Source organism: Engystomops pustulosus, chromosome 6 (genome assembly GCF_040894005.1).
Source record: "Engystomops pustulosus chromosome 6, aEngPut4.maternal, whole genome shotgun sequence".
In the NCBI taxonomy this organism is placed as follows: Eukaryota; Metazoa; Chordata; class Amphibia; order Anura; family Leptodactylidae; genus Engystomops; species Engystomops pustulosus.
The window spans coordinates 94724152-94739009 of NC_092416.1; the positions used below are offsets into that span (position 1 = coordinate 94724152).

Sequence of the window (14858 nt, forward strand, 5' to 3'; positions counted from 1 at the left end):
GGAGATAAAGGGCCACAATATGAAAGGAAAATGATAGTTGGCCATGATATAAAGGAGAGATGAAAGGGGGCTGCAAGATGATTGGAAGATGAGAGGAAGCCTCAATACTGTATAAGGAAGGCGATGGGGCCACAATATGAGAGAGAGATGATGGGGGTACATGGGATGAGGTGAAGAAGAGGGGCCATATTATGAAGGGGAAATGAGAAGAGGCCACCATACGAGTGAGCAAAATATGATAGGGAGGTGCTAGGCCCACAATATGAGGGGGAGATGAGGAGTCTCAATATAAGGGAGGGATGATAAGGTCACTGTATGAAAAGGATATGAAGGAGGCCAGAATGTGATGTAGAGATGAGAGGCTAAAATATGAGATGAGGCCACAGAATGAAGTGGAGACTATGGGGCTTCAATGTGAGGGAGAGATAAGATGGGGCCATAATATGACAGGAACCTGTATTTTCATCCCCACGGTAAGATGGGCTAAGTGAATGTTTTTGTGTAGAAACCACATTCAGCGTAACCTAGGAACGACATGGACCTAGTAGTTTTCTGATCTCTTCAGGTGCTGGTTTAATTTGAGTCCTCTTGCCTCACATCGGAGAGCTTGATTAATTTAAAGGGGTTTGCCCAGGAAAGAAATTTCAATCCCCTAGTGATGTGTACACAAGATAACTTTTAACCCCTTATTATTGCTGTTCCAGCTCCTATTACTCTCTAGGCTGATCAGTGTAAGACACCTATCAGAGAAAAATGGACCTATACCAAGACATAGAAAGGCAAATGCCATAAGATAGCAGGGCACAAATCAGTATGCAACCATCCGCTCAAACTTTACCTATAAGGAAAAAACTAATTGAGCACTAATGGTAATAGTAAAACCACAATTTTATTTAATGTAATTAAAAAAGAACATATGACAAACAAGGTGATTACATAGCAAGCATATATGAGTGCCGGGCAGTGAGCACGTTCAGTGAGCTATGAATATATCAATATATAATAAACAAAGTGGAAAGTGCATGGAGCTGAACATGAGAAGGAATAGTGTCAAAACATCACAAACATTAATAATGCGCACAAACCATAGAACATAGTGGTATATACCGTATATACTCAAGTATAAGCCGAGATTCCCTAATTTTACCACCAAAAACTGGGAAAACCTATTGACTCGAGTATAAGCCGAGGGTGGGAAATTCATTGGTCACAGACCCAGCCAAGTATATAGCCAGCCAGCCCCCTATAATATACAGCTTGCCCCCAGTAGTATACAGCCCCCGCTGCTGACATCATACTAGGCGCCGCACGGGAGAAGAACAATGGCGGCGCCCAGCACGAAGAAGACAGGAGATGGCGCGGAAGCAAGAAGAGATGCCGGGAAGCCAGAAGAGGAGCCGCGATGACATCGGGGGAGCAGCGCTGCGCATCGGGGCCACCGGAGGGTGAGTAAATAAGTTTTTTTTTTAGTCCATTTTTTATTATTTTTTACAAGTATTGACTCGTGTATAAGCCGAGGGGACGTTTTTCAGCACATTTTTTGTGCTGAAAAACTCGGCTTATACACGAGTATATACGGTACCTTAGATCCAGTAACAGTAAAATGAATTAGAAAGACGCTGCCCAGCACCTCCCCGACACGTGTTTTGTCCTCTGCAGGACCCCTTGACAAAGTCCTGCAGATTATTTATCAGGGTCCAGGTTTATATACACTTTCATTTAGCTTCTGAAAATTCACTAGTATCTGACACAAAAAGAGATGACACAAAAAATACAAAACCGATTGGTAGGAGCACAATCAATACTGTATTCAAATAGCACAAAAAGTTTGGACAACACAAGAATAAATTAGTCAAAAGTATATTAATCATATCAATCTTTATTGAAACACAATAAAAACATATATGCACAAGGCAATAATGAGGAAACTACAATGGATTAAAAATGTGTGTGTCCCTAGTAACAGCCTAAATGAGCCTAGAGGTAGGTTACACAATCATACCAACAGTACTCGTACATAATAATCAGTCCATTTGTAATAACAGACTGGCAAAAATATTATCAAAGAAATGACTACAAAACCTGTAAGGACAAAACTTTGTGCGGTCCTTAACTTGGTATGGTAAAATAAAAAGAGGAGAACCAGAGGAAGTGCTCACTTAGATTAAGCATGAAATGCATAGTTTCTTTCTAAAAATGATAGGTGGTAAGGATAAAGTTAGTAGCGATGTACAGATGCAAGGTGGTAGCTGCTTCAGTCAAACCAACTGATGGCTGAAGATAATATAGTAACTGGGCTGTGCAACTCCACTTTAATTGGGCAGCCACTAGATTTCAGAGAAAGGATAGCTCTAGCCACTCCATCTAGTTTTCTCACCCACTGTTCTCCAGGTTTGAGGATGGCATCTATCAGGGCCAGTACAAGGCATTTTGGCGCCCTAGGCAGACAAGCAAATTTGCGCCCTTTCCCCCCAAAACCTGCCTGAATTAGGGCCGATCCTAACTGGAAAAATTATATGCCCCCCATTAAAAATAATTAGAAAGGCCAACTGGTATGGAAACATCTACAATAAGGCCTCCCAGCCGTGAATATAACATCAAATAGAAAAATATGTCCCTCCTGCAATGCTTATACCAAAAATATCTACCTGCCAAGAATTATATCCTGCACTTATAAATATAGACCAAAAATTTATTTAGTGCACACATAAAAATATACCAGCATAACATATACTGCACTCGGGCACAGACATCACTTAATGCTGCTACTGTCAGTTTTGGCCTGGTCCATCCCGCTCTTCTTCCTGTAGTCTTCTTATTGTTGCCAATCCTTTTCCATCAGGGAGAAAATGTCATGGAAAACTTCTCCAGGCTGTGACTGTCTCTGCAGAATTTGCCACCCAAATGACTGTGGCCTCTGGAGAACATCTCCATACTCATCCCTAAAAAATCAGTTTCAATATACACATCAATATTATCTGTAATGCGGTAGCCCCAGCACACTTCCCCAGTATACATGTAGGTAGCCCGGGCCCTCAGTGTATAGCCAGCCAATATATGGTTTTTTATGTGGAAAAGTGTGGAGTAGAAACCTGTTGCTTCCTCTTGTGAAGGAACCGGCCTCAGAACATTCTTCTGTGACAGGGTCTTTATTTCCACTTACATAGCCTCCTGTGTGGCAGGACCAGAGACTCTTGTGACCTTGAAACGCCATGGTAAAGAACGATGAAGATCAATTTTAGACCCTCCTGAATTATATGTAGGGCCCAGTTGCATCCCGAGATCATCTTCCATTCCTGAAAGAAAGCAGAGTGCCTGCCCCATCAGCATTCTTGCGTTATTGCTGATTGGACTTCCTTCTTGAGTCGGATGGCTTGTTGAATAAGAATCCTCTTCATTTCTTAGAGCTCTTCCAACCCCCTTCTCGTCTTTCTTTCGGCATCTGACTGGAATTGAACTTCCTGGAGGAGGGATCAAAAAAATTTTACTGGGTGCGGGGAACCCTTTCTTCCAGCCCATGCCTTTTCCAGAATCCTGTCTGTGAAGAACCAAATGGAAAATCACCTTTACAAGGAATTATTATTACAATAATAATAATAAGTGGTTCTTGGAAGACACATCCCCTTTCCAGCCTTTAAGCTAGAGAGCCCTTCTAGCTCAATTTGACATACTCAAGGATCTAGCTGATAGCCTTAATGCATCCACTAGCGTTCGCTAGAAAGGTTGAGGCCTTCTGTGCAGAGGTGCCGTTCAACAACAGTTGCTCTCTGGGCACACCATCTTTAACCCCTTAGCATTTCGTGGCGGATATATATATATATTATAATCAGGTGCGCCTTATATTCCAGTGCGCCTTATATATGAACCTCAGGCATTTATAGATGGTGCGCCTTATAGTCTGAAAAATACTGTAACACAAAAAAAAGTCTAAATCATAACACAAACCCCACATATATAGTATCACCACATCCGTAACAACCCATAGAATAAAAGTAAATAATTATTGAACCCGTATGAACGCCGTGAAAAAAAACTGCCAAAATCCCTCCAAAAATTATGATTTTTACCTATTCAATCCTACAAAAAAATGCAATAAAAAGTGATCAAAAAAACAAGTACAACATGTCCTGCAAAAAACAAGCCATCATCCAGCTCTGTAACTCAAAAATTAAAAATGTTGTGCCACTTGGAAGACAGCAATGCAAAAATGATAGATTTTTCCCACATTAGAGTTTTATTTGACAAATTTAGTAAAACGGAAGAAAAAATATTCATGTCTGGTATCCCTATAATCGTACTGACCCATAGAATAAAGATAACATGATTGTTAGGCTATATAGTGAACACCGAAAAAAAAAGAGGAAAAATCCTGTACAGAACTGAAGTGTTTCTACTCCTGTCTTAAAAAAAAGTTCCTAAATTTTAACAATAGGGGATACCAACCCCAAATGGAAACACTGGAAAAAGCATCTCATCCCGCAAAAAAATGCTGTCACATGGCCCCAATAACGAAAAAGCAAAAATTTTATAGCCTCCAAAAGGGACAAATGAGTAAACTAAAATCCTGGCAGCTGCAGGTCCCTCCTTGTCTTCTGCGCCTCGCTGTGCGCCCATAAAACAATTAACAGCCACAAGTGGGGGGTCTCTGTACTCGGGAGAATCTGTAGAACAAATTGTATGGTGAGGTTTGTATTTTTATCCTTTGGAAATGTAATGATTTTTCAAATTTAAAAGAAGTGAAATTTAACCACTAAAATAAAGTACAACATGTGGGGAAAAAAACTCTCAGAATCGCTTTGATAAATAACAGTGTTCAAAAGTTATAACCATATAAAGTCAGAATCCAAAAAATGGGGTTGAGCCTTAAGCTGTAAAATGGCTGCGTCCTTAAGGGGTTAATTTTATGCTCCAACTGAGATAACCACATAATCAGGAACCGGGACACACATGTGGCTGCAATATTAGGTTTAAAAGGTAGGATTACGATTCCTATGAACAGCGAAGAAAGCTTTCTGCATTTCTATCCATAGGGTCCTTCAGGTAGAACTGATTTTTTTGACACTTTTGCAATAGCTACATCTACACTAGGAGCTGTATCCAAACAGCCAGTCCCTTTTTCTGAAAAGTGATATTTTCTTTTATCTGCACTAGTGACAAACGCCTTCCTCTCAGGCTTTCTCCATTCTGTATTAATAATGGACGTGATATTTTCATTAATAGGGAACACCTTTTTCCTTTTCTCCCCTAGTTCCTCAGTAGCTCAGTTCCTAGTTCCTAGTTCCTCAGTATCCTCTACTGGGAACAGAGGCCTTCTACTATTATTCTCAGAACCGTTAGACAACTCTGCATCAGAATGAACCTCTAAATCTGACCTCCTTGAGGTACTCGGAGAAGCTGGATACCTTGTATTCCTCCTAGAAGCTTTAATATAACTGGGCAATTCTTGCTGAATAAAAGAGCGCATAGAGTCCAACATAGCAGATTAAACGATGACTGGAAGACTAAACGATGGATGCGAGACTCACAGAAGGACTTCTGATAAGAAGATGGCAGGCTTTCTCCACAAATTCTGCAATCATGATTCTTTGCTTTTCTGGCAGCCTAGGGGTCTCTTCTCTCTACAATACAATTGCATAATAGACCGTCAGAATAGTTTATCAGGCCCAAAGGCTCTCACCCTTTCTCAGAGCTCATAGCGTAGAGATGGAGGGGCAGCAAATCAGGTCCATAAAGGAATACAGATGAGACAGTATTAGCAACAAAATGTTCCTGTGGCTTATTTTGTGATTATATTCCTACTAGATTTCTTCCTATCTGCAAAGTGGACTATTGAGGATTCATTTCTTTCCTCTTCTGGTAAGTGGAGTCTATTTATCTATTTTTTGGGGGTCTGTGCAATACTTTGTTTTATATGGCTGCTGGTAAACATTATTAACTTGTGGGCTCATTGTTCATACTTCTTGAGGCAGGGTGTAGGAGAGTGCCTCTAGGGACCCTGCTTTACACTCACAAAGGCAACGTAACATTGGTTTACGTTTTTAAATTTGCTGTGTGACTTGTTTAATTTAATAAAGATATTTTGTTCATAACCATTATTGCTCGTTGTATGCATCTTCCTGCTCTTCATGCGGCTATAGTTGTCTTATTGATGCATGGCTGTTATATTGTTGCAGTGCCCACCTCCTTTCCTTGTGCTGTACATGCAGGATATCGGGCGCACAATCCTAGTGAATCGAGGCAGAGTGCATTCTCGTCGGACAATGCACTTCGTCGGACAGGTAAGTAAATGTGCCCCAGTATATATACTATAATACGGTACATAAAGTATTCAGACCCCTTTACATTTATCACTATGTTTCATTGCAGCAAATTTGATTTTGTACACCTGCGCCCAATCTTGACAGAAAAAACAAAAAAATGTCGATATTTTTGCCAATTTATTAAACTGAAAAATCTGAAATATGACACGGTCAGAAGTATTTAGACCCTTTGCTCAGTACGAAGTAGAAGCACCTTTTTAGCTAGTACAGCCATGAGTCTTCTTGCGAATGACACAACAAGTTTTTCACACCAGGATTTGGGGATCCTCTGCAATTCTTACTTGCATATCCTCTCCAGTTCCCTTAGGCTGGATTGTGAACGTTGGTGGATAGCCATTTTCAAGTCTCCAGAGATGCCACTCAAGAGTTGTTCTGAAGCCACTGCTTTGTTATTTTAGCTGTGTGCTTAGGGTTATTGTCTTGTTGGAAGGTGAACCTTCAGCCCAGGATTTCATCCAGGGTGCCTATGTACTTGCCCGCGTTAATCTTTCCTTCAATTGCATCCTATCCCTGCAGCTGAAAAATAACCCCATATCATGATGCTGCAACCACCATATTTACTGTTGGAATTGTATTTGGCAGGTGCTGAGCAGTGCCTGGTTTTCTCCACAAATTCTGCCTAGAATTTACACCAAAAAGTTCAAACTTCATCTCATCAGCACACTCTGCCATGAAGCCCCGACTGGTGGAGGGCTGGAGTTGACTTTGTGGAACTTTCTCCCAGCTCCCTCCTGCCTTTCTGGAGCTTAGCCATAGTGATCTTGGGGTTATTTTTCTTTAGCTCTCTCACAAGGGCTCTTCTCCCATGAAATGCTTAGTTTGTCTGGACAGCCAGGTCAAGGAAGAGTTTCAGTTGTCCCAAACTTCTTCCATTTAAGGATCATAGAGGCCACTATGCTCGAGTGCTGCATAACACTTTTTGTAACCTTTGCCTGATCTGTGCCTTACCACAATTCTCTCGTGCTACGAAATGTACACACTTATATAGTCAGGTGTGTGCCTTTCCTAATCACATCCAACCTGTTTTAAATGCAGCTGGGCTCCAATGAAGGAGTAGAAGGATCAGAAAGAAATGGACGACATGTGAGTTAAATATGAGTGATACAGCACTTATGACCATGTGATATTTCAGTTTTACTTGTTTAATAAATTAGCAAATTATATATACATTTTGTTTTCTTCTGTCAAGATGGGATGAGGGTGTACATTAATGAAAGAGTGGTAATACAGCGGAAGCAGCCATAGCAGCTGCTATGGGGCTGACAGTGTCAGGGGGCCTCAATATCTGACACACTAAAGAATGAAGGATGTGCATATTTTCTGAGGGGGTGGGGGGACCCATTCAAAGTCTGCTACGGGGCCCTACCTCTACTAGTTATTCCCCCGGTTAATGAGAAAAATAAATAATTCTTTTGATCTTACCAATTGGCGTCAATGAAACAAAGTGAAAAATGTAGCCTTTCTGTACCCACTGTGCGTATAGATGTAGATTTATATACACCCACTTTTACATACTGAATAACACACACAAAGTATAGCTGGTTCTTGAACATAATAGATTTCAAAATAAAGACAAAAACTAAAGACCCCATACATTGATGCTTTATTTGCATATTACAGTTTTGCATGGGTATTACAAAACAGTATAAAGCATATAACACACATTTCTTTGTATGTCTGGATTTTTTCCTTCAGAAAAAGGTTAAAATGAATAGCAGATTTCTGCAGTTATTTAAAAAAAACTAAATAAACTGGTAATATACATGTAAAGGAGAACGGTAAAGGAATGGTTAACAAATACAGTATTAACAATACTATTAATAAGGCAGTATTTGGTTTTGTGGCAAATATAAAAAGGAAAATGAAAGGTATATAACCAAACATTATGAAAAGGCAACACTCCAGGTATAGTATGCTTGAAGGTTAACGTTAACAAAGCCATGTGATAAAACCGTTAACAAACTACAATGTATTAAAAATGTAAAAACAACTGACAACTTAGGATTTCTTTTGTTTTATAGAAGACAAAAATGTACAAGTCAGAATAATTACAGCTGGTTATGTCATTTTGTTTCTCTTGACTTAATGGTGTAATGGCATCCAGGAACGATTGTGGGCTTTACAGAAAATAACCAATCAAAAAACAAACCTTCATGATCTTGCTACTCTATATAACAGAGCATTTAAACATTTTTGGTACAATATCTTATTACCTTAAGTGACTTTGGCTATCTTAAGGAACAAACAATTTCCACACATAAGAGTGAAAAGCCCTCGAAATGATCCAGTCTTCTTGTTTCACAGCTTTGCCTTCTATGCAGGCTTTAAATTCTCTTATCTAGTGCAACTGTGCTCTGCAGAGCGTCATAGACGGTGCAAATGACCATCTGAGCATCCACTAATAAAGTATAGCATAGAATTTATCTAACACTTTCCAAGTGCTTCTGCATGATCGGGAGAAACTCACTTTCCATGTCCCTATAGTACTTTCCTCACTCTATAATGGCACATCTTCATCCACATTTACATCATATCACCTTCTCAGAACGGTCTATGTACATTTATTTACACACTTCACAACCTTCACTATAAACCATCATATCAATCTTCCGTGTTTCTACATAATCTGTGCCATAATGAAACAACTTTCTATCTCAGGATTCGTCTCTCACTTTCATTGTCCAACGAAATGTGCATTTTTCACAATCACACAAGCCCGAGGGTTTCTGTGGATTCTAGAAGCTGGACTGAAGCAGTGTGATTCGGATGGGTTCCCTTTCTTCCTTGCAGAAGTCAGTGACTTTGCTCATACTCAGTGGGTTATAATGCAAGTCTTCTATAAGGAAATCATAACTCGCCACCTGTCCGTTACACTTTGGTAGGGCAGAGGGGTCTGGATTTGTGCTTGGCATGTGATCTTTGCCCTCTCCTGGTTTTTGTGCTGGCCAGTTCTCGTAGTGCAGACTGCTGACCTGGTCTTTGGTCATGCCAGGAATAGAGGCTCCTTCAGAACAATGCTCGTGCAACACAGAGGAACAGCAATGCTCATCTTTCTTTGTGTAGGTTTTTTCACTTTGAAGTGAACTGGTTGATGCTGCTTGGCAGTGTTCTCGGACATCATGCTGTTTGCTGCTGTGGGAATCTCGCAGAAAGTCCCATGGATAGGTTTCATCTGATGTGGAGACATCACTGTTTGTATCACAGTCATCTGCTAAAGCTTTAGCTGCAGAGAACACCACAAAAGGCATTAGTTGAATCTCAATTTTCTTAGCTATTTTCTGACTAGAGGTGGTCATTTTTATTTAGTCTGCTCAATTTAAAAAAGGCCATTGATACAAACACTTACACACTTAAAGAACATCTACCACCAGGATGAAGGATTTTAAACCAAGCACACTGACATACTGGTGTGTGACTCATCTAGCAGAATCTGCTCTACATTAACTTCTTATTCCCTGGATTTAACACACAAAAAAATCATTTGCGTAATTAAAAAAACCTTTTTTTTTTTAAAGAACAAAAAGACATAGGAATCTTAAAGAAGAGCGGATATTGCCCAGAGGGGGATATGTCAGTGTGCTTGGTTTACAACTCTTCATCCTGGTGTTAGATGTCCTTTAATATAAAATGAACAGCCAATTATTACAATGCAAAAAGTTTTAAAACTGAAATAGCACTGTATATTTGGAGTATCGTGCAATAAATTTAAAAGATATACAGTCCACACATCTGATTATACCAGCAAAATTCATTTGATCTAAAATATAAACCTCTAGAAAATCTACTGCACACATATCATAGTTTAAAACCAGCAAGATGTTAAAGGGATGCTGTCAGCAGAAATTGACCTAATAAACCACTACCAGTATGTTGTCAAGCAGCTGAAGACCTTCAATATCATGTTTCTTTCATGACCCAGTGTGGTGGCAGCATTCAGAAAATCTACTTTGAAGTGAGATGTAAATTAGTTGTATAAAGTCAAGCTTCCTCTTCCTCAGAAAGCCCCCTTCACTGTAACTGATGGTCCTGCATCCAGAGACATCACTAACCAGATCTCCTGAAGTCCACTGAATGATTTCCATCCCAGAGGAGGAGGCGGCATTCAGAGCTCCCCACCTTGACTTCAGTGTTAAACTCTCCACCTCCCTGATTTTATACAGCCAATTTACATCTCACTTCAAAGTTGATTTTCTGGATGATGCCATGACACTGGACCATGAAAGAAACAAAAACTAGAAGGTGTTACGCTTTTTTAAAATATTCTGGTAGTGGTTTATTGGGACAATTACTGTTGACAGATTCCCTTTAAGGTTAAGAACAGAAAGTCACCTGTAAATATTTTGCTGCATTGAAAGGCTTCCGATGCAAGTGTATAGGACAAGTTTACAATCCGTTCCCGTTCATTCTCAACTGAGATGGTGTAGCCTTCACCTGGGCTAAAATATAAAATGTTTACAACAGGGAAAGAATGACAGGGCATATGCCATCTATCAAAATCATACTAATAAAAATGTATGTGGATTTATTACAAGGTTATGCAATATGTTCTGTCTAGAAGTTAGGAGCATACCTGGTCCTAGACATGGTGGGTTTGAGTCTGTCCGCAGCCATCCCTTCCATTTCTGGATTTTTAAAAGTGGCTGTTCCCTCACTTAATCTGTGCTGCAAAAAAAAAATTTAAAATCTGTCAGGCATGAGTATGTTATTTTGTGTTGCAAATGACTGATGTAAATGATTGAATGCATGCATGAAACTCCTCAAAACCCAACATGGGGAAACATTCTATATTTATTTCTATGTTGCAAACCATTTCAAACCAGTGATTACAGCTCTAACGTCTGTTTGGTGAACTTGTAGCCATGACAGTGTCATGCAAGCTTAACACCTTAGTAGTCCAAATGACCCATCAGCCTTTCTGTAAAATCACTCCCAGGGGGAGGGTCATGCAGTTTAGAAGCAATGGATCCAGCATGCAAACAAAACTTTGTTTGAAGCTTACCCCCTGCTTATTGTAGCTGCCATTGTGCATATCTTTTTTCACTTGCATGCAGGCAGCAGTGACAATTTTACTGCTTGTTCTTAATGGAGGAGTCACCTTTACCATCGGAGAGATCTCATGACTTGTAACAGAGGTAACACTTTCTGTCTGTGGTTCCATGACAACACTGTAGGTTGGGTCCTCAAGCATTGTATCTGATGAGGAATTTTTTGTAGCCTTTCCATTCAGGGGTGCAGATGTGTTGCTGGGGTAAAAAGAAGCCGTGACCCTCACCAGTGTTGGCTTTTTCTGTTCTGTAGAAGTTTTGTCTATCTGTTGAGAGCTTGTGGAAGAATCTGACAAAGACGTTCTCAACTGCTGAATAGGGGAAAACACAATTTAGCAGATATCTACGCTACACTTATATGGAGTTTATACTTATTATACAGATTCCATTGGCATTGCCTTTCCTATTAACGTAATGCATGGGTACAGCATTCTCCAGGGCATCTTTTGCAGCAATTTTCCATTCTGACCAAAAGAAGAGACTGATGTGACCACCTTTAAGGGAAATCTTCCATTTGTTTTTATGCATTGTGAGCCAAAACATACCTTGAGAATGCTTTAGCAGGAACATATCTGTTTAAAGAGAACCCGTCAGGCAAAATAACCCCCTAAACAAAAGATATTTTCATAAACAGAGCATTGCCTCTATCCCTTCATTGTCCCTCTACATGCCTGTAAAACTAAGCAATGAGGTGATAAAGCTGTATGCAAATGACCTGTGAAATGTCCAATGAGTCATTAACATATTCAAGCTGTCCACCTTATTCATGAGTGGGAGGCACAGCCACACCCCCAGTGCTTGACTGACAGCCTGTATAATGGTGTAATGGCTGCTCCATTTGCTTGCTGGTGGCCACGACCCTGCAGCCTGTGTGTGTATAGAGATACAACAGCTCCAGGATGCAGCCATGTTATAGCAGAACATGTCAGGTACTTGTGTAGCTGATGTCTGTGTCTCTGTGTATTAGGAGGATGCAGCATGTCAGCAGATGCAGCACTCACACTAGTAATGCTTTACTATATATTACACACAGACATGAGCAGGGGAGGAGAGGGGAGAGGTAACAGGAGTGACATCACTGCCTCTGACCATGTGACCAGCCTCATTTACATAATAAAGAATAGATGATTTTGCAATGATTAATGTATGAATTGACTAGATTAAGGCTGTGATGGGATCCTTGTGAGCTGCTCCAACAGGTAGTGGTGACAGGACAAGTGACAGAGACCTGATGACAGGTGTCCTTTAATCCCTGAACTGAGTGGTTTTGCTGAAAGAAAATCATAAAATTATGATAACGAGGCTCTGGCGCTCTTGTGGCCCTCAAACAGGGCCCTAGACGCTCTCATTTTACACTTATTATGCACTCCTCCAGCCTTGTCCAGCCCAGCATAAGCCTAGAACACTGTATTTATTCACTGGGGTGGAATTTATCATTAGAGCAGTGTTAGCCCTTGATAAATCTGCCAGCAGTGTTTTTTGCTGTGTGGGTTGACCAGGGCAAAAATTTGCGCCAAATCACAAATCGTGAATTCAGTCGTATTGTAAAAACTAGTCTATGCAAATAATGAATTTGGCACTGTCCTTTCAGTTCATTCGGTGCAATGAAAAGTCGCAAAACGGCATTTGTACCACAACTGCACCTAAACCACACCAAACAGACAAAAACCTCAATGATAACCCACCCCCCACTGTGTTGACCTTAACAAGTAGAGGTAAACATCCGCTTCACCATCTCCTATCTTCCGTGTACGAGTGATCCAGCTCAGGTTGATTAGTTCTGCCTGGACAGCGCAGGCAGCCCGTTGTATGTGGAAGGAATGTGTTTATATACGGCAGCCAACCTGCACCCAGCTTTACCAAGTTCCTGGGTGTCGTCAGCGGTGCTTGGGAAGGCTTATGGGAGGGCAAGATGAGGAAGCCTTAAGCACGCTGGAGGAGTGCATAATTAGGGTAAAAGCCTCATTATCATACTTTGAGCAAAACCACTCAGTTCAGGGATTAAACAAGATATGTTTCTGCAACAGTGTGGCTACAACTATCTCAAGGTATGTTTGGTTCACAATGCATAAAAACAAAATGGTAGATTTTCTTTAACAATTCAATTTATATAATTTCAGCAACTTCAAGTCTCGTAAAATTCCAAGTTTATTAGAACATTAAAAAAAAGAATTACATATTGAGTGGTAGCCTAATCAAAATGAGATTTAAGAGATTTCATAATTTATCCAAATCAGATTATACAATCCTAAAAATGTCATCATCAGATCCCTAAATCAACTTGATAACCAAAAAAAGATGTATTGTCATAGCTCCGTTATGAAATACCTACCTTGCCCCCTATGGAACCTGTAATGGACCGCTGAGAGTTCTGACGTTGTGTAGTGACACCAAGCTTAGGTTTTTCATGGATCTGTGCCTCCTGGTGCCTTCGCATTCTCTCCATCTGCTCCTCAGTACTCATTCTCTGCTTTCGAACTGTTCCCATTTCTGGCATATATGGTGGCGATGCCTAATAAAAATAAAAGATAATATATGGGGTTAGGCTTTTAGACTTGGGCTGGAGAGTGGACAAGTATACAGCAACATCAATATATACTGTACCTTTGGTTCTAGGGTCTTCTTGTGACCTGAAGGAATAGACACTGGGTTGGAAGACTGAAATGGATGATCATCTGCCACATCCTTGAGGGGCATCACAGCATCTTAAATATAAGAAAATTATTATATAATGGTATACTAGTTAAAGGGATATTCTCACCAGGGTACTGAAATTTAAAGAGGACCTTACTTAAGTAAGCAGCTACTAGTGAGGTTTTTTTTAGGGCGACAGGTCCTCTTTAATTAATCTGGCATATAGATACTATCCAATTTAAGAAATGTATTTAAAAAAAAAAAAAAAAAAGTACCCATGTGTATAATTTTCCATAAATGTAGCCATGGTGAAATTAGATGGTTTTCCTTGAATACAACCAACTCTGCTTTTCACTGTGATTTAACAAAGGAGCAAATTTGCATATGAAATGTCTAGCAGTTACTGCATGTCCCACAGCAGTCCTATGGTAATGAAAGCTGTATGTCTATGGAGCCCAGAGACCCTAATACAATTTTTTTTTTGTAAAAATAAGGGCATAAAAAGCTAAATGAAGATCAGACCCTGCCAGAGGGGGTACACACCAGTATGTTATTGTGTCCGGTTTACAATCCTTTATCCTGGTAATAGAAGTCTAAAAACCATGTTTCAGCAGGTAGCGCTGCTCAGGACCCAAGTTACCTGAGCCAACAGCACAGGGCCGCATGTATACATATAATACAGACATGCAGACACATAAATATATGTCTGTGTAGGTCTATATTATACATATACTGTATATGGGTGCAAGTATTATACATATATGTGTGTGTGCTTATGTCTGTATTATACATAGATGCGGGTGTAGATGATATTATATATTTGTATTTGACTGCATTACACATACAGGCAGTCCCCGGG

At 40.1% G+C, this 14858-nt stretch overlaps 1 protein-coding gene across 12 annotated transcripts in view; it reads right to left on the reverse strand.

The window, feature by feature from the left end:
• Positions 1–7904: 7904 nt before the first annotated feature.
• Positions 7905–14858, reverse strand: part of PLEKHA4 (pleckstrin homology domain containing A4) — a 61522-nt gene continuing 54568 nt past the window's right edge. For 7 of the 12 annotated variants that reach the window (XM_072110417.1, XM_072110419.1, XM_072110413.1 and 4 more), the window contains 6 exons: positions 13970–14070; positions 13698–13877; positions 11320–11676; positions 10891–10982; positions 10650–10756; positions 7905–9543 (listed from right to left, as the gene is read on the reverse strand). In XM_072110417.1, coding sequence (XP_071966518.1) covers positions 9056–9543; positions 10650–10756; positions 10891–10982; positions 11320–11676; positions 13698–13877; positions 13970–14070 — 1325 coding nt within the window. In that variant the 3' untranslated portion in view covers positions 7905–9055. The remainder of the gene's footprint in view (positions 9544–10649; positions 10757–10890; positions 10983–11319; positions 11677–13697; positions 13878–13969; positions 14071–14858) is intronic. The other 5 variants (XM_072110421.1, XM_072110424.1, XM_072110418.1 and 2 more) reach the window with 5 other exon arrangements.